General features: G+C 45.7%; 1 protein-coding gene across 1 annotated transcript in view; it reads left to right on the plus strand.

Annotated features, from left to right (window-relative positions):
- Window positions 1-26,419, plus strand: part of LOC137528545 (ectonucleoside triphosphate diphosphohydrolase 8-like) — an 89,568-nt gene extending 63,149 nt beyond the window's left edge. Inside the window, exons 7-10 of the mRNA XM_068249877.1 lie at window positions 2,043-2,312; window positions 9,339-9,449; window positions 13,819-13,956; window positions 24,505-26,419. Of these exons, the coding sequence (XP_068105978.1) occupies window positions 2,043-2,312; window positions 9,339-9,449; window positions 13,819-13,956; window positions 24,505-24,684 (699 nt within the window). The 3' untranslated portion in view covers window positions 24,685-26,419. The remainder of the gene's footprint in view (window positions 1-2,042; window positions 2,313-9,338; window positions 9,450-13,818; window positions 13,957-24,504) is intronic.
- The last annotated feature ends 919 nt before the right edge of the window (window positions 26,420-27,338 follow it).

Genomic DNA, 27,338 nt, shown 5'->3' on the forward strand with positions numbered 1-27,338 from the left:
CATCTGCTCAGTTACTGATAAGGAATCACACAAAGTTTTGTAGACAAAGATCTGTAGACAGTCCCTATTCAGTGTGCAGCAGGGTCTTGTGTACAGCGCTGCTCCACTCCAGCCTCTCTACCCCTCCCCAAGTGCTGTGTAGTGATGCTGGTGGAGTCTGCAGAGCCAGTTCTGCTCCATCGAGGAGAACAGAGTGAGTGTAATAAGCTGAGGCTGGGAGCACTTGTCTGTCAGTTTTCTGTATGCATTTTCTGCACACCGTGTGTGTCTGTATGTGTGAAAACATGCATGTTGTATCACAGGAGCTAATGTAATTGGTAGAGAAAATGCGTGCAGTGCTTCACTGCTTTTTACCTGCATGAATATAACACATTCAAGTGTGCACTAGCCAATTGAATAACATTGGTTCTCAGTTTATCCATGCAGAAAGCGAGGAGGGGGATGGGCCCCATCCAAAGTTTCGCAGGGTGCCCAGTGATTTCTAGTTACTCCCCTGCTAGCAGGATCTGATTGGTCGAATTTTGCTCTGTGCCACCGCAGGAGGCTTCAGAAGTCTTTAGGAGCCTGTGTGCTCCCGAAGGCGGACGGCTCCATACTCGCTCTCTCTCGGGCTCACGCTCACGTATGCGCAGTACGGAGCCGCGCATCTTTGGGAGCATTTAGGCTCCCAAAGACTTCTGAAGCCTCCCGCAGCGGCAGATTGGAGTATCGGTGATGGCACTGGAAAGAGGGGACCATGAGAAGGCTCTATGGGACCCAGAGCCTTTCCTCTCCTTAGGTCAATATCGGTTTGTTTTTACTACAGGGATTTTACAAGATTTTACAACGGGGAAACACTTTGACATCATTTTAAGGTAATACCGTAAAATAAATCACACGGTAGACTCACAAATGGTAAGTAAAAAAAATTACTAATGTTGCAAAACGAAAGGCCGTACCGATTATGCAATTTTTCCGAATAGACTGGTGACTTTTTGAGTGATGAGAGATCATTTACGTGATCTTGCAATGTCTGTAGAGGTGCGCAATTACTTAAATGATGTTTAGCGATGTGCGTTCAAGCACGTCTTGTTCAAGCACGTCGTGTGACATTGATTGGGGAGCGCTCGTCGTTGTGGGACATCACTGGGATCCATCTTCAGGGCCGGATTTGTACTGTTTACTGCCCAAGGCCACTGTCACCAGCCGTCCCCCCCCCCTTCAGTATAGGTAATGAGATGACCCCATTCCGCTTCCCTCCAATATATGTAACCAGATGCCCCCTCCCCCTCTAGTATAGGTAGCCAGATGACCCCTGCCCCCTTCCCTCCAGTATATGTAGCCAGATGCCCCCTCCCCCTCTAGTATCGGTAACCTGACGACCCGCCCATTTTAGGTAGCCAGATGACCCCTCCCCTCTTTCCCTCCAGTATAGGTAGCCAGATAATTCCTTTAATCCTTCCTTTTCCCACCCCCTACCTTTCAGTATAGGTAGCCAGCTTGCCTTCACACCGCAGCAGCCATCAGTGTCACTCATTTCTCTGCTCGTCTCCAGTGCAGAAGCTTCCTCTTCCTTTCCATCTCCAATGCTGCCCAAGTCCGGAGCCGCCGGCCACAATGCAAAAGTGCACAGAGAGCAAGATGGCTGCTGCACAGGCGGCTAGCAGCAAAGTACCGCGGTCAGGCGCTCGTCTGATCTCCCTGCATTGCAGCATTTTCAATCTTGCAAATGCTGCACCAGTTTAGCCTGCTGGTTTGGTGCCTTGCTCCTGTGGTGCCCTAGGCCATGGCCTAGGGGGCCTTGGCCTAAATCCGGCCCTGTCCGTCTTCCTTGGTTATGAGGTGTGTATGTAGCTTTATAGTGCAGTACTCGGAGGCTCCAAGACCAAACTAAGTGTTCAGGGTTTCTACACTGAACCCCCCCCCCCCCCCCATCCCATTCCTCTTTTCTGTGCCTACAACTACAACACCATCTTGGATGCAAAAAATATATCCTAGGATATTTCACCCTTTCTATCATGATCAATGGACTTATATGATTATGTATTTATGTTTCCTTACAGGAAAAAGATTTATCACAACCTGTCGGCTTTCCCTGTTATCCTCGAGGGTACCAAAGCACCATGGCCCTGGGGTCTCTATTCAGCAGCCCGTGTACTGCCAGCTCTGCCCCAACTTCCTCTCTAAACCAAAATGTCACCATATCCGGCACTGGGAATGCCACGCAATGCCAGGACCTCATCAGGACCATTTTCAACTTCAGTGCCTGCGATGGAAAGAACTCCTGTTCCTTTGCGGGTGTTTACCAACCTCCTGTCGCTGGAAACTTTTTTGTAAGTTGCTTAAAAAATACTTATTAGCATAAACATGGTACACATTAGTTCACAGCTCCTGTTCCCCTTATATATTTTTGGCCTACTGTAATTACATCCCTCACAGCTACTCCAGTGACCTACTAATGTAGCCTACCACCTAACCTCTTTCTCTGTGCAGGACCAAGAGTTCTCTAGAGCTGGTCTACTCTCTGGAACACTTTTTCCTCGTGCTCTTAGATGTATCCCAACTTTGATAAACCCTCTGCGGCGCTCAAGACACTCACATAAAGCTGGAGCACTAGTAGCTATAAAAACACCTAGGACCCGTCACCCATATGTAATTAATCAGTACTAGCGGAGACAAAAAAGGACACACGGACACTGGGAGCCTGTTTTGGCGTAATATCGCCAGATTATATACAGGGTTGTATAAGTAGAGTAAAATACTCACTCCAAAAGGCGACCACTCGTATGGGCATGTGTGGAGGTATTGTCCCCACTCGACCTTTAAGAAGGAAGTATTGGTTGCTGCTCAAAAAATAATTCACTTGACAATCAAGTTGTGGGGGGAGTCCCCTGGTTGACTAAAGGGTGATTAAAGTATACTTTACACCAGAAATGGAGGCGCTCAAAAATTAAAAGCAATGCGTTCGACCAATGCAATGCTCTATGCAAGAGATAAAAGCTAGACCCTACCTTTAAGGCGCATACACATGCTGTATTTTTACAAGAGACGGATCCGTCAGACCCTCCCGCGGAGCAGTCGTTCTGCCGACAGTAGCACGTGTGTACAAGCTGTCGGCAGACTGAGACGACTGCTTTTGACTGATCCGCCGCGCCGTCGCTTGTAAATATACGACGTGTGTACGCGCCTTAAAGGGAACCTGAGGTGGGGACAAACTAAAATAAAAACAATGCTACCTGATCCGTGGGGGGATTCGGATCAGGTAGCCACAATTGCAGCCGCTCCCTTTGCGTGCATTCCCTCATTTTCGTTAGTGTGACCTCTGGGGTCACGAAACTGGACGAGCTGCGTGCAGGGAGGCAGGGGAGCGGCAGGGGGTGGGGCCAGGGAGAGACAGAGCTGCCCAATGGCAGCTAGGGAAGCCTGCAGGAATGTTCTCAGTGGGTGTTTTGAGCAGGGAATACCGCTCCACCCTTACCCTCCAGAACAGCAACAACTGCTTGTCGCTTTATTTCGGGGGCCTATAGCGTGGGTGGGCAGAGAGCAGCATGTGGGGGACTAAGGCCTCGTTCACATCAGGGCCGTTTCTGTGCGCTTTCCACAGCGCACTGCCCTGTGCGTTCAGCAAGGTATTGATTTTTCCATGTAACTAAATGTAGCTGGTTCACATCTATGCGCTGCGCTGAGCAGCGTTACAGAAACGTAGTGTTGCAGGCATTTCTGTGCGTTGAGCTGTAAAGCGCACAGCAATGCAAGTGAATGGGTCCGCTTTTTTAGCGCATAGAAGCGCGTACAAGCGCATAGAAGCGCATGCGTTTTTTTACCCCTAATTGGAGAAAAAAATACATTTACATACAAAAACAAAGTTTTATTGACAACTGCTGCTGCTACAGTAAGCAAAACGTGCTTTAAAGAAGCGCAGCGCAACGCACAGAAACGCGGACTAAAGCGCGCACAAGCGCATGCGTTTTTTACCATGCGCTTTAACACGTTTTTCAGCGCAGCAGATGTGAACGAGGCCTTAGGGTCCTTTTACACTTAATCAGTTGCTCTCAGTTATAACTGAAAGAAAACTGATTTTCAAAGTAATGCTCATGTTTTCCTATGGCCTCTTTTACACTTAATGCGTTTTAACTGAAATCTTCTTCCCAATGCACTGCTATGGAAAAAACGTGCACCAACGTGTACTAACACATACTAATGCACACTAACGCATACCAACTGATTAAGTGTAAAAGGGCCCTAAGAGGCATGTCCTGAGCAGGACACATGCCTCTGTGGGTGACGGGAAAAAATGGCGCACGGTGCCGCGCATTATGTGATTTAAACGCTATTTAGAGTTTTACGGAATTGCGAGTGTAACAATTATTTTCACTTAAAATGCTATTTATGGTTTTAGTTATTACATATTAACTCGGAAAATAGCGTTTTAATGCAATATTGCACATAATTTGTTGTAAAGCGTTTGAATTGGAAAAGTGAAAGTAAAAGTGCTTTTACTGTTGCGCACAAACCATTAGCGATATTGCATTAAAACACTATTCTGCGAGTTAATAAGGAAGGATTATAACAACACAAAGGCCCTTATGCAATTCACTTTTTCTTCTGAATTTTCTCCCAGGTGATCTTTTCACAACTTGTCATAAAATGCCTTTTAAGCCACCAGTAAATAAGAAAATACTCAAAATAAATTTGATGGTACTTTTTTCACCAATTTTTGGTGGGTACTTTTTTAATTGTAAAATGTTGAAAAGTTAGTTTAAATAAAAAAATGAAAATTATCTCCTAGTTTAAAACTCAGGTGAAAAAGTTAATTGCATATGGGCCATAGCATTTTAAGTGAACTTTAAATGTTATACACGCAAAGACATAAACCGTTAAATAGCGTTTTAAGCACTTTATCGGCAGCACCGTGTGCCATTTTTTCCTGGCGCCAGTTTTGGCTGTATGCGCCTCTGTGCCCCATCTGCCCCCCCTGCACCGCCTCGAGTTCACTTTAAGAAGGAGGCTCACAGTGGGTTTTCTATAAAAAGTTTTCGACGTTATTCAACACTTAATAGGGAAATCAGCCTAGTACCATCTGACGGAATGCCTTCTCCCCGATGTAGGTGTCCCCACTACCACCAGGCTCACCTGCTGCGAATCCTGGCCTCCTCCGGTGTTCAGCATGTTGTCACCGCGAGTGTCTGTACCACGTGACACCGGTACATGAACTGATGTGACTACATGCAGCAGTGTCTCATGGCACCGCCCCCGCGGTGATGCCGGACACTGGTGATGGTGAGGAATTTGACAGGTGAGCCTGCAGCACTCACTACGGGCCCGGGGAGGAACACATACACTTGAGGGGATACCGGCCGGGGGTCCATCGCTGTTGTGCCGTTACCACCACTCACCTATTTGAGACCTTGCGACTAAGCATGCCCTATAGATCCTTTCTACTGATTTCAGCTGGAGTATGATCAAAACGATCAATCGGTTGGCCCTGTTGTGGCATCAGTATCTGACAGATTCAATCAATGTGATCGAATTGGCCGGATATCGATGCCGTAAATCAAGTAATTTACGTTTACCCTTATGAATTAGCTGCGTTTATCTATTTATCTCATGAAATATCTCTCCTACTCTGTTTATCACGTGAATTATCCTTCTTTGGGCTCTATTCATAAAACATTTGCGGGGGAAAAAATCTTGAAGGGAAAACTGCATCGGTATTTTATACTTTTGTGTGCTAATTCATATAAATGTTTACACTTGCGATAATAGGTCGGGGGGGGGGGGGGGGGGGGGGGGGGGGGGATTCCCACAGTAAACTGGCAGTACTGGCTGAGTTGTTACATTTGCTGGCTGATTTGATACATTTTCTCCTGCAGAGACAGCGTTAGTATAAAGGAGGCAGCCCCAGCATCCCTTTAGATGTGTGTGTTTTTTTTTTAATTGCCTCTCCTTGCCCTAAATCTGCACTGAATCTGTCTAATAGTCTTTCTAAACAATCTATTTAATGGCCGCAGCCTAGAAGAACTTCAAGAAATGTTACACATGCAGGCTTTGTGATGTGAAATTTATCTGAAAACAGGTACCCAAGGGGTTAAAAAACACAGCCTTTGTATTCCAAGATGCATTTTGTGCTCTGCTCTCACTGCAGCTGCCTGGGAGGTCTGTCCCCATTATCTTGCCTGTTATCTTGGCTGTTATCGCTGGCTTATCTCCTTTTCTAAACAGTCGGTGTTCTCCGTTCCCATTCCGCCTGCTCTAATCTTTATGAATTAACCTTCAGTGACATGTGTTGTGATAATCTCCACACAAGGCGGTAATTTTCCGCACTGCTCAGGAATTGTAGCTTTTCATGCGGAAACAGCTTTTATAAATGGACACTTTGCTAAATGGTCGGGAAAGTCAGCTGTTTTGAGCATTACCGCATGCTGGAATGCTTTATGAATAGAGGCCAAAGTGGTTGAAGTCTACAATCCGTAAGGTGAGATCATTCAAGAGATTAGCTTTGTGAATCAGCCCCAATGGCCTTGATTCATAAAGCATTTCCGCATGCGGTAATGCAGAAAACAGTTGACTTTACCAACCACTTAGCAAAATGTCAATTCATAAAAGCTGTTGCCGCATGAAAAGCTGACATTCCCGAGCAGAGCGATAAATTACTGCCTTGTGCGGTGAACACTTCCAACACATGTCAGTAAATGTCAGTAAATGTTAATTCATAAAGATTAGAGCAGGCCGGTAATGGCACGGAGAATACCGCCTGCTATGAAGAGGTGATAAGACAGCGATAAGTGCAGGGATGAATGGAGACGCAGCAGAAGCAGTGACACACAGGCTGCAGCAGAGCGAATGGAACAAATAAGGCCTCCCTGAATACCCTAGGCTGTGTTTTTAAAGGACCACTATCATGAAAATCATAAAATTAAAAAATACAAGTAAACACATACACATAAGAAGTATGTTTCTTCCAGAGAAAAATGAGCTATAAAATGACTTTTCTCCTATGTTGCTGTCATTTACAGTATATCTGACAGTACCGACAGGTTTTGGGCTAGTCCATCTCTTCATGGGGGGGTTTGCAGCATGGCCTTTATTCTTTATAATGACACTCCCTGAAAAGGGTTTATACAGCCTCTCCACTCACTGCACACTTTTTTGGCAGTTGGACTGAGCAACTGCCATTCACTTAGTGCTTTTGAAAATAACGAAAACCCTGAGAGTCCCCCATGAGGTTCTGCCCGATTTCTATTATCTACTGAAAGGGACAGCAACATAGGAGAAAAGTCACTTACAGTGGTGCTCGTAATGGCAAAAAAACGTCGTTTTGCAAATTTCGTGAAGTTTTTCGCATCAAAAGCTTCGCATTAAACTTCGCTTAGTATTTTACGAAATTCCTGGTATAGCGTAATTACGGTTATGGTACTACACGTGTAAACAAAATTGCGTAACGTAATTATGCATTACTTACACCTGAAAGTCTGCGTTAAACTTGCCAAAGCGCATACGCATACTATATATTAATGCGCATAATCATACTTATAATGCGTATAAACATACGCATTAAACAGCGCATGCGCGTCTATACCATACCATGTCCGCAAGCGGAAATTTGTAAGCGTACATCAAAATACGCGTCAAAAGATACTAAAAGACTAATTTCGTAATGAACCGTAATTTCTTGAAATTACGAAGTTATGCAAAATGTTGATACATAATTACGGTTCACACGTAATTTATTACGCATTCTCCCATAAATTACGCATTATGATTACGATGGAAAATGGTGAATTTTGATGCAAAATTTCGCACATGCCAACTTTTGCAGCACACCACTGGTCACTTATGTCTCATTTTACTCTGGAGGAAATGTACTTTGTATTTGTATGTGTTTACGTGTATTTAAAATTGTATGATTTTTGTGATAGTGGTCCTTTACCCTCTTGGGTACCTGTTTTTTAGATGTATATTTGCTGGAAGTGAATATAAAGCCTGGCATGTGTAAAGTTTCTTAAAGTTCTTCTGCATTGTGGCAATTAAATAGAGTGTTTAGAAAGATTAATAGACAGATACAGAACAGATTCAGGGCAAGCAGAGGCAGTATAACAAAACATGCACATCTAAAGGGAAGGTGGGGGTGCCTTTTTTTATTGTAATGCTGTCTCTGCACAGAGAACAGCCAAATGTAACAAATCAGCCAGCTCATTAAAGGGAACCTCCAGACTAAAAATCTACTCAGCAGAACTGAAAAGGCTTGGTGTTTCTTTAACAGTTTCACAGCATCAGAACTTTGTTTTTCTTATAGAAGTCTCATTTTTAGCTGCATTTTTTGCTAAGCTCCGCCCCATCAAAGAACACTGCCCGGGCTTTTTTCCCCTGATGCTGTGCAAAGCATGATGGGATTTCCTATGTTATTCACGTTGCCTAGCAACTGGGAGGGGTGATCAGGACACAGGACAGTTGGAACTGTGTCTCATGCTCCCTGTCACCTTCTTTTATCCAAAAAGATGGCTGTCCCATGAAATCACTCAGGGCTGGAACCCACTGAAATCCGCAAACGCAAAACGCAACCGCTAGCGTTTTGTCTGAGCGGTTTGCAAGCGGATTCATGCACGTTTTCGGTCGCGTTTTGCAACAGTGTATTTTTTTGCTCAGCTGTTGTGTAGCGTTTTGCGTTTTGCGTTTTTATCCTGATTGGTCCTGTGAATTATTTTTAATTTTGTTACAGTGTGCTGAACAGCAAAACGCTAGCAAAACCGCTCAGTTTAGGTTTTGCTGAGCGTTTCTGCTAGCGTTTCAATACTTTACATTGTAGCGCTAACGCTCCCAAAATGCTGCAGGTCCTGCGTTTGCGTTTCTGGGAAACGCAAACGCTCCTGTGGAAGTTGCCCCATCCATTAACATCAGCTGAGCGTTTTGGCAAAACGCTAGCGTATCGCAGCGCTGCCAAAATGCTCAAAAAAACGCTCTTGTGGGTTCCAGCCCTAACATTTGCCTGTTCTTTTAAAACAGGGCGGGTAAGAGATTACCTATCTATTGTAATTAACATAACTAATGTAACTTAATGACAGTATGTTTGTTTAGGCTGAAGTTCCCCTTTAATGTAACAAGTCAGCCAGCTACATTCCTCATGTTACCGACAATTCAGCTCGGTAAATCCCCGCATTTCTATCGCACCTATGAAATTGTTTATGAATTAGCACACAGAAGTCTAAAATACCGAATGCGGTATTTTCCCTCCAAGATTTTTTTTACCGCAAAGCCTTTTATGAATCGAGGCCAATGTGTGGAATGTAAGAAGGCTATGTTGTATGTGTAGATGTTTATGTTTGTTTATGTTTGGGTGACATCCTTTCTGTTTGCACTAGGCCTTTTCTGCATTCTTTTATACATTTCACTTCCTGAACATGACCTCTGGACAGAATGTGCAGGCCGTGCGGGACACGGTGTCAGCATACTGCGCACGAGACTGGGCCGAGGTGAGTAACTAACTTCATATGAGGAATGAGGTGTTTTTCTATAAGACATTAGGACGTATTTATTTATTCACAGTGATGAACAAAAACGCCAATATTCTTTTCGCATTAATTTTTGCGCAAATGTTAAATTCGATTTTCAAGCAAAAAAGCCATTGAAAATTGTGTGATTTTTTTTCAGGAAAAATATAGATTTTTCAAATTTTTGTGGTAAAAATGTTCACAGTAAAGATAGCCTCAATTCACTAAGCTTAACTCCTGTCTTTAATAACTCTTCTGAGCTGTTTTACAGTTATCACCATGGTGATATAATTGTGATAACTGTAAAACAGCTCACAAGAGTTATTAAAGACAGGAGTTAAGCTTAGTGAATTGAGGCCAAGGTTTTTCTGCATTTTGCGCTTTTTGCTGTAAATGAAATGCAAATAATTTTACACTGATGCTGGATTGTGCAAATTTTCATGGGGGCATCTAGGGGTCGACCCCCAGATGCTCACCTTACCCCAGGGGATATGAGTATAGGGGTACTTAAATACCCCTTAACTATTTCCATAAAGAGTTAAAAATGATAAGAAAATGCAACAATGGTAAAAAGTATTGTATTGGTATTATTGAACCATAAATACTTACTATTAATGAATGTTCCCATGCCAATATCCTCAAAAATGATGCCCACGCCATTATCCTCTCGGCAGTGGCGTCCCTACCATGGGGCAGCCAGGAGCGCTCCGCTCTGGGTGTCAGCTCCAGGGGGGGTGTCATCAAGGCCTCCCCAGAAGCCTTGATGACACAGGAGGGGAAGCAGCGCTGAAGGAGGGGTGGCAGCGTCGGCGGGGAGGGGGGAAATACCCCCCCCCCATATCTCCCTCACCTGGGTCCCCTCCTTCGGCGCTTCCCCTCCACGGGCGCCGGCAACGGGCACTGACAGTGCGGCTGATAGCCGCCCTCAGTTTACCCGAGCAGGGCTACGGGAAGATGGCCGCCGACGCCCGCACTGGAGACAAAAATAGACGGCAAGATGGCCGCCGACGCCATCTTGCCGTCTATTTTTGTCTCCAGTGCGGGCTTTGGCGGCCATCTTCCCGTAGCCCTGCACTGATGACGCAGCAGGAGACGGCGCAGGACATTCAAGAGGAGCTGCAGAGAGAGAGGCTGCCTGGGATTCGGAAGAGAGGTTTCATCTGCAGGTAAGTGAATGTTTTTTTTTTTCTTTTACAGGTGCACCGGCCCGGCCACCCACCGCTGCTGCCCACCTACCCACCACTGCTGCCCACCTACCCACCAGGCTACCCACCACTGCTGCCCACCTACCCACCACTGCTGCCCACCTATCCACCGCTACTGCCCACCTACCCACCACTGCTGCCCACCTACCCAGCAGGCTACCCACCGCTGCTGCCCACCTACCCACCGCTGCTGCCCACCTACCCACCACTGCTGCCCACCTACCCACCACTGCTGCCCACCTACCCACCAGGCTACCCAGCAGGCTACCCACCACTGCTGCCCTCCTACCCACCACTGCTGCCCACCTACCCACCGCTGCTGCTCACCTACCCACCACTGCTGCCCACCTACCCACCAGGCTACCCAAAAGGCTACCCACCACTGCTGCCCACCTACCCACCGCTGCTGCCCACCTACCCACCACTGCTGCCCACCTACCCACCACTGCTGCCCAACTACCCACCGCTGCTGCCCACCTACCCAGCAGGCTACCCAGCAGGCTACCCACCACTGCTGCCCACCTACCCACCGCTGCTGCCCACCTACCCACCACTGCTGCCCACCTACCCACCAGGCTACCCAGCAGGCTACCCACCACTGCTGCCCAGCAGGCTACCCACCACTGCTGCCCACCTACCCACCACTGCTGCCCACCTACCCACCGCTGCTGCCCACCTACCCACCACTGCTGCCCACCTACCCAGCAGGCTACCCACCACTGCTGCCCACCTACCCACGACTGCTGCCCACCTACCCACCACTGTTACCCACCACTGCTGCCCACCTACCCACCAGGCTACCCAGCAGGCTGCCCACCTACCCACCAGGCTACCCACCACTGCTGCCCACCTACCCACCACTGCTACCCACCTACGCACCACTGCTGCCCACCTACGCACCACTGCTGCCCACCTACCCACCACTGCTGCCCACCTACCCACCAGGCTATCCAGCAGGCTGCCCACCTACCCACCAGGCTACCCAGCAGGCTGCCCACCTACCCACCACTGCTGCCCACCTACCCACCACTGCTACCCAGCAGGCTGCCCACCTACCCACCAGGCTACCCAGCAGGCTGGCCACCTACCCACCACTGCTGCCCCCCTACCCACCAGGCTACCCACCTACCCACCATGCTACCCACCTACCCACCACTGCTGCCCACCTACCCACCAGACTGCCCACCTACCCACCAGGCTACCCAGCAGGCTGCCCACCTACCCACCACTGCTGCCCCCCTACCCACTACTGCTACCCAGCAGGCTGCCCACCTACCCACTAGGCAATAAGGCTGCTCACCCTTCACCACCTACCCACCAGGCTATCAGCTTGCCAACACTCAAATCTGCTACCGATATTGTGTATTTTGTGGTCAGATCAACTGCCGACATTGTGTATTTTGTGGTCAGTTTAACTACCGTCATTGTGTATTTGTGGTCAGTTTAAAGAGGAACTCCAGTGAAAATAATGTAGTAAAAAAAGTGCTTCATTTTTACCATAATTATGTATAAATGATTTAGTCAGTGTTTGCTCATTGTAAAAATTTTCCTCTCCCAGATTAACATTCTGACATTTATTACATGGTGACATTGTTACTGTGGGCAGGTTATTTAGCTGTTTCTAGCTGCTCTGTCTGTTACAGACAGCTAATAACAGCTATTTCCTGTCTCTGAACATTGTTACATTGTGGCAGTTTGCCAGCAGTACCTCGGTATTCAGAGCCTCTTGTGGGAGGGGTTTCAGCACAAAATCAGTCACACAGCGCCCCCTGATGGTCTGTTTGTGAAAATCATTGTATTTCTTATGTAAAATGGGGTATCAGCTACTGATTGAGATAAAGTTCAATTCTTGGTTGGAGTTTCTCTTTAACTACCGTCATAGTGTATTTTGTGGTCAGTTTAACTACCGATATTGTGTATTTTGTGGTGAAATCTGGTGCTGACATTGTGTATGTTCTGGTCAAATCTGCCGACATGATTGAATGTATTTTCTTGTGAAATCTGCTCACATAACGTGTAATGTCTGGTGAAATGTTCTCGCATTACGTGTATTTTATGTTGAAAGCTTCTGACATTTTGTGTATTTTCTGGAGAAAAGCTGCGCAATGATGTGAATTTTCTGGAGAAAGGTTGACTAAAACTTGGGTGCACTTTTAAATTAGCTCCGCCCCATCCGTTCATAGCCACGCCCATTTTTTCACCGCGGCGCGCGGTGGTGTGCCGTGGGTGGGGGGGTGTCTTTCAATACCTAGCACCGGGTGTCAAATGCCCTAGGTACGCCACTGCCTCTCGGAACTTCTCTGAAGATCTCTGATGAGCATGACTCACTCCACGTCGCCGACACTTGCTATACTAAGCATCTTTAACCCCTTCACCCCTAAAGGGTTTTTACCCTAACGGACCAGAGAAATTTTTACCTGTCAGCGCTCCTACCTTTCATTCGCCAATAACTTTATCATTACTTATCACACTGGAATGATCTATACCTTGGGTTTTTTTGCCATAAATTAGGCTTTTTGAAGGGGGATTTTTGTTTTCAGTATTTACTTTACTTTCTATTAATTTTAAAGGGAAAACAAGGGGAAAACGGTAAAAATGCTGTTTTATTTTGGTTACTATGGGGGGGCAGAGGAGGAGGGTTCAACTTATTTTATTTAATTTATATAGTGTAAAATGTGTATTTTTTACCATTAGATTTCCCCACACGCATTATTCTGTGTGCTCTGATCAGAATTAAAAGCACACAGGCAGTGTTGTTATAGGAATGATCCTTGGTTTCTAGTTGAAGCCATGATCTTTCCATTACAGAAATTTTAATTGGCTTAGGGAAAACATGTTCCCATTCACCAGTCAAAGATGTATCAGTCTCGCCGGGTACCCGCAGTGGGAGCGCTCATGTGCTCGGCGGCAGCAGCGGGTAATGTCTGGTACTGGTAACAAGGGCTACAAGGGCTACTGGGGCTCCCCATTAGTTCTTTAACAGACCAATGGATATCCTCTCTAAGGAGGGGGGTTCCTCAGATATACTGAATACCGAACGCTGTGCTGGGCTATTTCATTGACTGCAGTCACATTAATTTTCCTTGTAGCCTGGAATGACTCCGCCATAGAATTCTTACATATTGTATGTTCACCATTATGTTCAGCTTCTGACGTCTTACCCTCAAGAGAAGAAGGACCGTTTGAGGGATTACTGTGGCAGTGCTAACTACATCCTCACTTTGCTGCTGGATGCTTACAAATTCACTGCAGACAGCTGGAACTCCATCACCTTCGTGAAACAGGTATTACTACTTTTACCTTTTTGGTGACAGAATATAAAGGGGGAATTTACCAAGACAGTCACACACAGAGTGTGCAGAAGAATACACTATCTTGTCGAGTTGCAATGAATTTACAATTTCAAACAGCAGCCTTGTGCAACAGCAGCCTCTAGTGGCCAAAAGTAGGATTGCATTAGCCTCAAATCTGTTTAAAGGGAACCCGTAATCAGTACAATTTTTATGAACAATTTTAATATCTGTAGGGAAGTGTGTAGTCCAGAGGAGTCCCAAGACTTCCTATGGATACAGGAAAAACACAGAGAGAGACCAGGAGCCCCTTATGATGTAGTATATTAACGTCAAGTTCTGGATAAATACAAAGTGATGAGGTACTCACAAAGGTGGGTTGCAAGACCAGCAACCACAGTATAAAAGCAAGTGAGGAAATCCTGTCCCACTCGGGTTTTTGTCTTCAAATGTATTGATCACACTCCAGAATAAGCGATTTTTCGGGTACACAAAACAAAAAAATGACAGAAACCTCTAATAGTTAGGGGGCTGTAAACAATATTGCTGGGAGGAAGAAGGCACCCATAAAAAAATAACCATGAATGTAATAAACGTAAAATGGCTTACCTTAAAGAAGAAGGGGTAACGCCAATATTAGAAATAAATTTTTATAATCCGACACAGAAACTATTTTAACGCGTTTCGCAGAGCACAGTCCACTTCCTCAGATCAAATAAAGTAGTGTCTGAAAAAATGAACAATGTAGACACTCCTTAGCTTAATACACCAAAATACAAGATTAAATATTAAAATATTATATCATCATAACATAAAGGTAAAATGAAAGGGGTATATGAACTATCATCTGTTTTTCAATCATATATTTCCTCCCTTCCTCTTCCTTCATGTATCTATAATCTCATAAAATATATTATTAAAGAGAAACCGTGACCAAGAATTGAACTTCATCCCAATCATAGCTGATAACCCCTTTTACATGAGAAATCTATTCTTTTCACAAATGGATCGTCAGGGGGCTCTGTATGGCTGATATTGTGGTGAAACCCCTCCCACTGGAAACTGTGGTCCTGGCAGTTTCCTGTCTGTGAACCTCATTGCATTGTGAGAAATAACTGTTTACAGCTGTTTCCAACTACCAAAAAAGCAAGTAGCAGCTACTTCCAGTGACATCACCTGCCAGCAGTAAAAATGTCACCATGTAATAAATGTCAGAATGTAAATCAGGGAGAGGAAAGCTTTTGCAATGGGCTAACACTGACTACATGATTTATACATAATTATTGTAAAAATTGAGCACTTTTTTTAATTACAGTATTTTCACTGGAGTTACTTTTTAAGATCTATTTTTTCCCCTTAGTAATTAGTGTTTTATACTATTGTTTTAATATATAAATATACTAAATAATAATAATTATAATGATGATATAAGAAAGTCCCATACTGTCAAATGGTATCTGTTTCAGGAGATTGTTTATAAGTTGAATTTGTGGGTTAGTTGAGTCTAGTGTTGGGCGAACAGTGTTCGCCACTGTTCGGGTTCTGCAGAACATCACCCTGTTCGGGTGATGTTCGAGTTCGGCCGAACACCTGGTGGTGTTCGGCCAAACCGTTCGGCCACATGGCCGAACTAAGAGCGCATGGCCGAACGTTCCCCGAACGTTCGGCTAGCGCTGTGATTGGCCGAACGGGTCACGTGGTTCGGACCCGAACGCGCTCTGATTGGCCGAACTGTCACGTGGTTCGGGTAAATAAATACCCGAACCACGTCATATTTCCGCCATTTGTCTGTGGGTTTAGCTTTGGGTAGGCAGGCAGGGTAGTTCGCGCTCCAGCCACGCTAGCCAGGGTCCCCCAGTCATTGTGTCGCTGCTGGGAATAGTAGTACACCGCTCGCTCAGCCACACTATATAGCATTCTGTTTACTGCCACTCTGTGTACCTCGCTCAGCCACACTATATAGCATTCTGTTTACTGTTCTGTGTCTGCTGGGAATAGTAGTACACCGCTCGCTCAGCCACACTATATAGCATTCTGTTTACTGCCACTCTGTGTACCTCGCTCAGCCACACTATATAGCATTCTGTTTACTGTTCTGTGTCTGCTGGGAATAGTAGTACACCGCTCGCTCAGCCACACTATATAGCATTCTGTTTACTGCCACTCTGTGTACCTCGCTCAGCCACACTATATAGCATTGTGTTTACTGTTCTGTGTCTTCTGGGAATAGTAGTACACCGCTCGCTCAGCCACACTATATAGCATTCTGTTTACTGCCACTCTGTGTACCTCGCTCAGCCACACTATATAGCATTCTGTTTACTGTTCTGTGTCTGCTGGGAATAGTAGTACACCGCTCGCTCAGCCACACTATATAGCATTCTGTTTACTGCCACTCTGTGTACCTCGCTCAGCCACACTATATAGCATTCTGTTTACTGTTCTGTGTCTGCTGGGAATAGTAGTACACCGCTCGCTCAGCCACACTATATAGCATTCTGTTTACTGCCACTCTGTGTACCTCGCTCAGCCACACTATATAGCATTCTGTTTACTGTTCTGTGTCTGCTGGGAATAGTAGTACACCGCTCGCTCAGCCACACTATATAGCATTCTGTTTACTGCCACTCTGTGTACCTCGCTCAGCCACACTATATAGCATTCTGTTTACTGTTCTGTGTCTGCTGGGAATAGTAGTACACCGCTCGCTCAGCCACACTATATAGCATTCTGTTTACTGCCACTCTGTGTACCTCGCTCAGCCACAGTATATAGCATTCTGTTTACTGTTCTGTGTCTGCTGGGAATAGTAGTACACCGCTCGCTCAGCCACACTATATAGCATTCTGTTTACTGCCACTCTGTGTACCTCGCTCAGCCACACTATATAGCATTCTGTTTACTGTTCTGTGTCTGCTGGGAATAGTAGTACACCGCTCGCTCAGCCACACTATATAGCATTCTGTTTACTGCCACTCTGTGTACCTCGCTCAGCCACACTATATAGCATTCTGTTTACTGTTCTGTATCTGCTGGGAATAGTAGTACACCGCTCGCTCAGCCACACTATATAGCATTCTGTTTACTGCCACTCTGTGTACCTTGCTCAGCCACACTATATAGCATTGTGTTTACTCCCACTTTGTGTCTGCTGGGAATAGTAGTACAACGCTCGCTCAGCCACACTATATAGCATTGTGTTTACTGCCACTCTGTGTACCTTGGTCAGCCACACTATATAGCATTGTGTTTACTGCCACTCTGTGTCTGCTGGGAACAGTAGTACACCGCTCACCCGCCACTGTATAGCATTGTGCTCTGTGTCGCTGCTGGGAATAGTAGTACACCGCTCACCCACCACTGTATAGCATTTCTGTACTGCCACTGTACTGCTGCCAGTCAGCGTGTACTTTAAGGATAAGTGAAATGGGGAAGAAATCCGGTGAAAGAGGGAGGGGCAAGGGAAGAGGTGTTTCCCCTGATGGTTCACGTACAGGCCACAGGGGAGCACCCAAGAAAACCCACTCAATACCGCCCATGTTGTCCAGGACAACAACCCTCACAAATCCAAAAGAACAGGACCAGATAATTACTTGGATGACTTCTCAAGCGTCCAGCAGTGGGTTAAGCAGCACCAGCACATCACGCACGAGGTCCGAGTCCTCAGCCAGTTACAAGGAGCCAGTGGGCACAAAGCTGACACAACCGGCAGCGACACCACGCACACAACTGCCAGATAACCAGTCCAATGAATTACCTCAGGACACAATGGGGTATTCGCAGAAGCTATTCCCAGCCCAACAAACTTCCACCTTTCAAAGGTCAATGGAGGAACAGCCAGAAATGTTGTGCCCGGATTCACAACCATTAACTGTGGGAAATGCACCGCGCACTGAAATACAAGGCGAGTCCGAGGAGGACTCGGAAACCCAAATCCCAGAGCAAGTTGGGCAGGAGGGGTTGCAATTGCAGGAGGTCGGCCGACAAGATCTGGAAGACGACGTTGGAGTGAGCTGCGCAGAGGTTGTTCTGGGGAGCTCTACTCCACGGCGGCGGCCCCCACAATGACATATGACGAGTTTCAGGAGATGGAAGAGGAGGGTATGGACAATGTGGACATAGACCCAGATTTTGTTTGTGAACGAGAACATCGCCGTCGTAGCAGCAGCACAGATGAGTCTGTTGAAGAACCCACTGCTGCACGAGTTCGCCTTGTGCCACAAGGTAGGCGGCGCGCAATTTCAGGCACCACAAGCGTGGAAGTTCAAGTGAGAGGCAAAAGAGGCGCAAACAGAAATCGCCAGCAAGGCAGGTGCTCCAAAGTCTGGGCTTTCTTTGAAGACTGCACTGAGGATGGTACTATGGCGATTTGCAAGGTGTGCAAGACCCGCCTGAGCAGGGGGAAAAGTATTAACAACCTCTCCACCACCAGCATGAGCCGCCACATGCTATCCAAACATCCCACTCTGTGGGCAAATGCGGCAGGACAGGGTACCAGCAACACTGCCTCCCTTGGGGTCACCAGACTCACCACCAGACCCGCCTCAGCAGCAGCAGTAGCCCAGCCATTGCATGGTTCACAACATTCACAAACATCAGACGCTGACACTGTCACTTTCCGGAGTAGTGCTCTTGAGGTCTCCCAGTGTTCATCAAACACAACAACCAACAGCCCTTCAGTGTGCAGCCCTATGATTCAGTTGTCTGTCTCGGAGATGTTTGATCGCAAGAGGAAATTGCCAGCAAATGACCCCCGGGCCGTGGCAGTAACAGCCAGCATAGCCAAGCTTCTGGCCTGCGAAATGCTGCCATATCGAGTGGTGGAGACAAACAGCTTCAAGGGCATGATGTCAGTGGCCATCCCACGTTACGTGGTTCCCAGCCGCTACCACTTTGCGCGCTCTGCAGTGCCTGAGTTGCATGAGCACGTGGTCAGCAAAATAACCCGAAGCTTGAAGAATGCCGTTGCCTGCAAGGTTCACCTCACCACTGACACCTGGACGAGTGCTTTCGGCCAGGGTCGATACATCTCCCTTACCGCGCACTGGGTGAACCTTGTGGAGCCTGGCAGCGATTCCTCACCTGCTACGGCGCGGGTGTTGCCCACGCCGCAAACAGCTGCACCGCCGTCCCTCCCACTGGATAACAGCAGCACCTACCTCTCTGACTCCTTCTCCTCCAACGCATCTCAAAGCTGTACCTCATCCGGAAACGCTAACCCAGCAGCAGTAGGATCGTGGAAGCAGTGCAGCACAGCTGTTGGCATGCGTCAGCAAGCGTTGCTGAAGCTGATCTGCCTTGGGGATAAGCAGCACACAGGGGAGGAAATTTGGAGGGGAATAAAGGAACAGACGGATTTGTGGCTGGCACCGCTGGACCTGAAATCGGGCATGGTTGTGTGTGATAATCGGAGTAATCTCATTCGCGCTTTAAGGTTGGCTAAGCTGACACACATCCCTTGCCTGGCGCACGTGATGAACCTAGTAGTTCAGCGGTTCCTGAGGACATACCCAGGCGTGGCCGATCTTCTGTTGAAGGTGCGACGAGTGGCCAAACATTGCAGAAATTCCAGTACTGCTTCGGGGGCACTCGCCAAGATGCAGGAGCACTTCAATCTCCCCCACCATCGCTTGCTGTGTGATGTCCCTACGCGCTGGAATTCTACGCTGCACATGCTAGCCCGCTTTTGCGAGCAGAAGAGTGCAGTGGTCCAGTACATGACGGCGCAGTACTGAGGCGCATCCGGACAGCTGCCAAGCTTCTGTGGATCCGATTGGGCCAACATGTTGGACCTCTGCCAAGTCCTCTAAAATTTTGAGCAATCCACGTTGCTTGTGAGCAGTGACAACTCTTCAGTCAGCATTACCATACCACTGCTGTGTTTACTGAAGAAGTCAATGTTGAAAATCAAGGAAACAGCTGTCATGATGCAACTGGGGGAATCTGAAGGAGAAAACGATCAGCGTGATGGTACCAACATCAGGCCATCCGCCTCAGGAAACGCTGGCCCCAGCAGCTATGACGAAGAAGAGGAGGAAGAACAGCTGGAGTTGGAATTTCATGCCACCACTGACGAGGGCCAGAGCGGTGCACGTTGGACTTCCACAATTCAGCGCAAATGGTCAGCAGAAGCAGACCAGGAAGAAGGTGACGACTATGATGCATCACAACAACTATCACAACGCTCACAAGAGGATGATGAGGATTCTGGCAGGACTCTGGCACACATGGCTCAATTCATGCTAGACTGCATTGAACGCGACCCACGCATTGTGCGCATTCTGGACAACACCAATTACTGGGTTTATACCCTTCTGGATCCACGGTACAAACACAATGTTCTAAAACTGCTTGAAGAAAGAGTCAGACAGGTCAAAATGGAAGAATACCAGCAGGCCCTTGTGGAGACTTTAGAGAGGAGATTGACATCCTTCCCCTCCTCTAGCCAGTTGTACGCCGACAGACTGACTTCCGCAAACCCAGGACGACCAGGAGGGCAGCAAACAACACAAGCCGCAGCTAGTGCCCAAAAGGGAATGGTATCGGCAGTGTCCTTGGAGTGGGAAAATTTTATGACACCCATGCAGCAGCAGCCCACAGAACAGCAAGCGTGCAGATCCACCTCCAACACTGATCGCCTGGAGAAGATGGTCAAGGACTACATGTCAGATGGCGTAGCTGTGTTGAACAATCCATCTGCACCCTTCAACTATTGGGTATCGAAGCTAGACGCCTGGCACGAACTGGCAATGTACGCAATAGAGGTGCTGGCTTGCCCGGCAGCCAGCGTTATGTCGGAACGCTGTTTCAGTGCTGCCGGAGGCATCGTCACAGATCGGCGTATCCGCCTCTCCACAGAAAATGCAGACCGTCTGACTCAAATTAAAATGAATCAATCCTGGATTGGAAACGACTACGCAACACTCCTGGACCCCAACCAAGTAACATGAACAATGACCATCTGTGATGGGTTAGCGTTTCTGGTCCCTGTTTATTGAACCTCTCATCTGTATTACATTTATGACTGCATGGCGGCAAAAAGCATTGCTATATCCGCACGCTATTTGTCCTCATGCAAGGCCTGGGATGTTGTGTCTCAAAAAGCGTGGCCTTCTCCTCCTGCGCCTCCTCCTGTTCCATCACGTGTGCTGCTGCTGCTGTTGCTGGGTTAGCGTTTCCGGTCCCTGTTTATTGAACCTCTCATCTTTATTACATTTATGACTGCATGGCGGAAAAAAGCATTACTATATCCGCACGCTATTTGTCCTCATGCAAGGCCTGGGATGTTGTGTCTCAAAAAGCGTGGCCTTCTCCTCCTGCGCCTCCTCCTGTTCCATCACGTGTGTTGCTGCTGGGTTAGCGTTACCGGTCCCTTTTCCTGGAACCTCTTCTCTGTATTACATTTATGACTGCATGGCGACAAAAAGCATGTTACCTGTGCAAAGAAACATGACATTTTCCACATTTAAAAGACAGTTTTTCCTTTGAAACTTTACAATCAATTTTCTTAAAAACTATAAGCTCTTTTTCAAATATTTTTTTTCCTCTTGTACCCACTCCCAAGGTGCACATACCCTGCAAATTTGGGGTATGTAGCATGTAAGGAAGCTTAACAAAGCACGAAAGTTCGGGTCCCCATTGACTTCCATTATGTTCGGAGTTCGGCGCGAACACCCGAACATCGCGGCGATGTTCGGCAAACGTTCGCGAACCCGAACATCTAGGTGTTCGCCCAACACTAGTTGAGTCCTGTGTTGAACAAGGTGAAAAGTAGATAAAGGACAAATCTGGATATGAACACACTATGGGCTTGATTCACAAAAGGGTGCTAACTTAGTTAGCACGCCTAAAAGCCCCTTAGCATGCCTAAAGTCCTTTAGGGCGTGCAAAATTTTGCGTGCTAAGTTGGCACGCGCAAAGCTGCGCACCGGGTGCGCCTAAAACATCGCAACGTTTCGGGCACACCCGGTGCAATGTTTTAGGCGAACCCGGGGGGATGTTTTGAACTCACTGCGCAGCGCTAAACTTTGCGCGCGATCAATAAAAACTTTGCGCGTGCTAACTGCTTAGCACTCTAGTTAGCACGTCCAAAGCTTTTAGGCGTGCTAACTGAGTTAGCACCCTTTTGTGAATTGAGCCCTATGTGCTTTTTAAAGTGTTTTAAACTGCTTATAACAGTTTATTCAATACTGTATTATTACAAAAACAGTATTATATACAGGTAAAACTTGAAAAATAAAAATATCTTTCAAAAGTACATTTATTTAAGTAATTCAACTTAAAGTGAACCCAGTGTGAGAGTGATATGGAGGCTGCCATATTTATTTCTTTTTAAGCAGAGCCAGGACAAGGTCCTCCAGCACCCAAGGCTAAGACACCAAAGTGTGCTCCCCCCATCCCTCCCACCCCAGCCGTCACACACTGATTGCTATTAGGCTAAGAGGGCCACAGGCAGGGGCGTAGCAATAGGGGGTGCAGAGGTAGCGACCACATCGGGGCCCTTGGGCCAGAGGGGCCCCAAAGGACCCTCCCACAACTACAGTATTAGCTCTTTATTGGTCCTATACTCATAATAATATCTTCTAGAGATACTTTGAATAGTGGTAATCATTAACAAACTGTTCCCCATCCCCTTCTTGCACCTCTGACACTGTGGTTATTCTTGGCAGATTTTGGTGCGCCGTATCAATTGGTATGTATAAAGTGCTTGGGGGGCCCCATTGTAAAACTTGCATAGGGGCCCACAGCTCCTTAGCTACGCCACTGGCCACAGGGCCCACAACACCTTAATCTCTAGTTATCTGGCTTGCAGTCAATGCCATGTATCCCCTTTTCTTATTTCTCTCTGCTTCAAACACAATAAGGGAATGACAGCTGAGAAAGTTGTGCCCCCCTCCCACACTGCACCCAGAGGCTGGAGCCTCTCTCACCTCTGCCTCAGGCCCGGCCCTGCTTTTAAGCAATACCATTTGCCTGGCTATCCTGCTGATCCTCTGTACCTAATACATTCAGTCATGGACCCTGAACAAGCATTCAGCAGATCAGCTGTTTCTGATATTATTGTCAGATCTGACAAGATTTGCTTGTTTCTGGTGTAATTCAGATATTGCTGCAGCCAAATAGATCAGCAGGGCTGCCAGGCAACTGGCATGGTTTAAAAGGAAATAAATATGGCAGCCTCCATATCACTCTCACCTCAGGTTAACTTTAAAAGGTGAAACTAATATGTGAAATAGGAACCCTTTGCAGGTGTTTTTGAATAATAAGCTGATTAGAGTCTGACACTTTGAGCCTAGAATATCGAGTGTTTTCACAACATTCTAATGGTTTAAGATTTTGGGGTTCTCATAAGCCATAATCATCAAAATTATAATAAATAAAGGCTGGAAATATCTCGCTTTCCATGTAACGAGGGTATCCTCTATAATACAACCCCTGTGTCTCTGCATCCCAGGGGTTGTGTGTGTGTGTGTGTGTATGGATGGGTCAGTGCTCCTTACCAAACTGCGCATGTGCAGGGACACAGAGACATGGAGGGGGAGTGACGTGCGACTTGCAGGGGAGGACGGGGCCAAGGGGAGGGGGGGCATGAGCGAAGACAGGCCTAGAACCCGTTTTGAAACGGGCTTAGGTCAGCTAGTTTAATATATTAGTTTCACCTAGAGACACTGAAGTGAAACAAAAAAATTATGATATCATGAACTGGTTGTGTAGTACGGATAAATACTAGAACATTGGTAGCAAAAAAAATATTCTCATATTTTTATTTTCAGTTATAGAGCTTTGTTTATAACATTGCATCAATCTCTAATATGTGAGGTTTACACACTACTCAGCACTCGAAATGTTTTTACAGAACAGGCAGTGAACTTTTGACCTGCCCTGAACTCTTCTCTGCAAAAGAAAAACACAATACAGTTGAGATAACCTAATTAGAAGTCAGAGCTCTCTGCAACTTTCAAAGTCCTGGAGCTCAATGTCTATTTGCATAGATAACTGGAGTTTCTTAACTCTTCCTGTACTGGAAACAAATATTAGACTTATGTCTCTGCTCCTAATGCTTTATTTCTTAGCTTTACTACACAACCAATTCATTATATCATAATTTTTTTTTCGCTTCAGTGTCTCTTTAAGCGGAATTACTGAAAAATGGACTTTTGCACGTTGATTGTATCTCTGAAACATTGTAACTCCAGTCGTTTGTAAGTAAGGGACTACAGTATTTTGAAAGAATATTTGTCATCTTGGCAAACTAGGTGTTACAATGCCATCTGCAGTCCACTTACTGTAGCATCACCATATCAAGATCACAAGTATCTATAGCAACCCTGTAACAACGAGTACTGTCTTAATGATCAATTTAAGGTTTAAAGTTGGTTAGTAGGTTGGTTAGATTAGTCCTTTCATACTGATTAACATTTTTCATCCAAGACAAGGTCAGAAGTGGGGTGTGAACGTCCATGTTCCACATCTGTCAAAAATGTGTCACTGTCTCGAAAACATGCTAGTTACGGTAATTTTGTTAACTGCTTCCTTCTATAGGCTGCAGAAACTGATATTGGCTGGACGCTGGGTTACATGCTGAACCTGACCAACATGATCCCCTCCGAAGTCCCGACCACCATTAAAGCACAAAACTACGGGGTATGGGTGACCACTGTCTTCTTCATAGTCCTCACCTTGGTGCTTGTCCTGCTTATGTTCTTGTTGTATTTCCGATGATTGACTTTCATGGTGAACATTACTGAAACGATCACGGAATATTCAAGAGACAAACCTGTATATCGCCATGAGCCAAACTCTCATGCCTAACGTTCTGCTAAGAACTGTACCCATAAACTCTGGATTGATGATCACTGAGGCTCACCATCAATCTTGTGAAGCCATCAGCATGGAGACCTTTCCGCTTATGAAGGATGTATATCAAGTTGCGTTTTGTTTCAGAACAAAGAAGGAGGCCATTATCTGAATATATCAACAGAAATCCCCCTGGCCAACTCAAAAAAGTTAGATATTCCCATCCCTAACGTCCTGTCCTCTATAGTCCACAAGTATTAGAAAGAACCGTGTATGATATAGACACCACCATGGGCCAGACTGATTTTCTGATTTAACCTCAGGCCTTGAGCTACGCAAAAAATTCTGGATGAGAGGAAAAAAAGGGACTTCAGAAGAAGAAATCTTCATGAGTGTCATTTTTCAATAATAGAACTTGTGGCTAAAGGAGGCCTGGATGGAATGTGTACAGCAAGGAGAGCAGCTAGTCTCAGTAAACTTCCTACAGGGGCTTCTTGTCCCATAAGAGGTCATCTACAAAGTGATTGAACCACCATGATTGTACTGATGACTTTTCATGCAATGGCTATCATTGCCAGCTGTGTTTCTATCTTAGTTATCTAAAAAAGATGTTAAAACAAAGCTAAACATACGTTCTTTCATCTTCTATTTCTTACCGAATTCTGTAGTTACCGAGATAAACCATTATATAGCTATGGAAATGGGAAATAAGACTTATTTTCTGTTGTGTATAGGCTGCTATGGATATATGAAGGTCTATAAGGACTCTTGTGAAGTAGCCCAAGCTTTATCGATAAATAGCCATGTTCATTTAAGGTAAGATCTACCATTAGGCCTAATAGTCTACTCCAAGGAGAAATCACCAGTTATTGGCATCTATTTCTTCATTTCCCATCCCAGCAGAGTAAACCAGGAGAACAGTTTAGCTCACTCTGTTATATCTATTTGCCTTTGGACTTTGCAAACTTTAGGCCCCGTTCAGACTATGTGCGTTCCTAGCCGTTTTTACAGAAGGCATACGGACAGACTTTGCGCATAGAAACGGCTACTAATGTTTTCTAATAGCCTCGCATACGTTTCTCATCCGCATTGCTGCACACAGTTCTGTGCATCACGCACAGAAACGGACGCAATGTAAGTCTATAGATGCGTATCAAACACGCGTACTATTGCGTTTTTAGCGTAAGTTTCCCTCTCCGTTTCCCATAATTATTTTCTGTTTCCTGTCTGACGTGTGTGTGCAAAACGCAATAGAAAACACATTTGAACGCAAGAAAAACGCATACAAACGCATGCGTTTTTCAACTTGTGTTTCTCTGAATTTCTATGCGGTTTGTGAACGCTGACAGTATGAACAGGGCCTAAGTATCATGGATGTACTCTGCAAGTGTGGAAGAAAAGGGGGCCTGTTTCTAAAGACTGCAAGGTGAAGTACATATTTCATGTAGCTGTCTTAATTTCTACCTGTTTTGTGTACTCTTCTCAGACTGTTATAATGTTATTTGTAAATGTAATCAGGAACCGTAATTTCGCAATTTCATGTAAGTTGTGCAGACTTTAGAGGTTAATAGCAAAGCTCCCATGTATGCAAATGTCGCCAAAACACAAAAATAAAAATAATAAAAATAATTTTTCAAAAAGACCTTGTAGTTTTTGAGAAAATCGATTTAAAAATGCAAAGTAAAAATGTTTTTTTTTTGCCTTGTTCTCACACTTCCCCTTAACATATGTAGCAATTTTGGTGACAATAGCATATATAGAGGCTTTGCTAATAACCACTTAAGTCAGCACAAAATTACGCAAAAATTATGTGAAATTATGAATAGATTACCGTAAATCAAATCAGTCGAATATCCACATCGTAAAATACATATTTCCGTAATTATGAAAATTTACGTGGAATTGTGCATAATTGTAATTAGCAGATCTCGATCATCGCTACCTAATCATAACCTCCTAATCCTAATTTGTAATTGTAATCTCCCCTTACCATGTCCCCTAACACTAACCTCATAAATGGCACCTAACCACTAACCTTAAATAATGCTTACTTTCCGCCATCTTTGTTAGCAGCTGGAATACTTGGGTGCCAAGTGCTCAGCTGGAAACTGTAGCTAATATTCGGTGATCAAATGTGCAATAACCGATTGCAAGCGTGCAAGTACAAGTATGAGGAGGAGCCACGTATTGCTAATAATATGCACTGGCTCCAAGACAATGGCCAACTTGTAGCACTCTAACCATCTTCTTTGGTGTTTTATTTTAATGTAACTATTGTAAAGAAAAAATGAAGTCACGCAAAAAACGTGTAATCGTATTGGAGTTCCACCTGCTGGTATGGTTGGAAATGCCTCTAAGTAGAGAAACATCTTCATCCAATTTTAATAAAGTTCTTTGTTTTTGTATATATAGTTCTGCGCCCCCAGCAGCCCATATTGATTCTGACCATTACTGTCTTGTCTGATCTGTTGTATGAATAGATAGTGTTGGGCAGAGGCATAACTATAAGTCACTAGGTCCTACCCTGGCAAAATATAGGACGGGCTGCCCACTCTGTTCCTCCACCATTCCCTCTGTGG

The sequence above is a fragment of the Hyperolius riggenbachi genome, chromosome 8 (assembly GCF_040937935.1).
Source record: "Hyperolius riggenbachi isolate aHypRig1 chromosome 8, aHypRig1.pri, whole genome shotgun sequence".
Classification (NCBI taxonomy): domain Eukaryota; kingdom Metazoa; phylum Chordata; class Amphibia; order Anura; family Hyperoliidae; genus Hyperolius; species Hyperolius riggenbachi.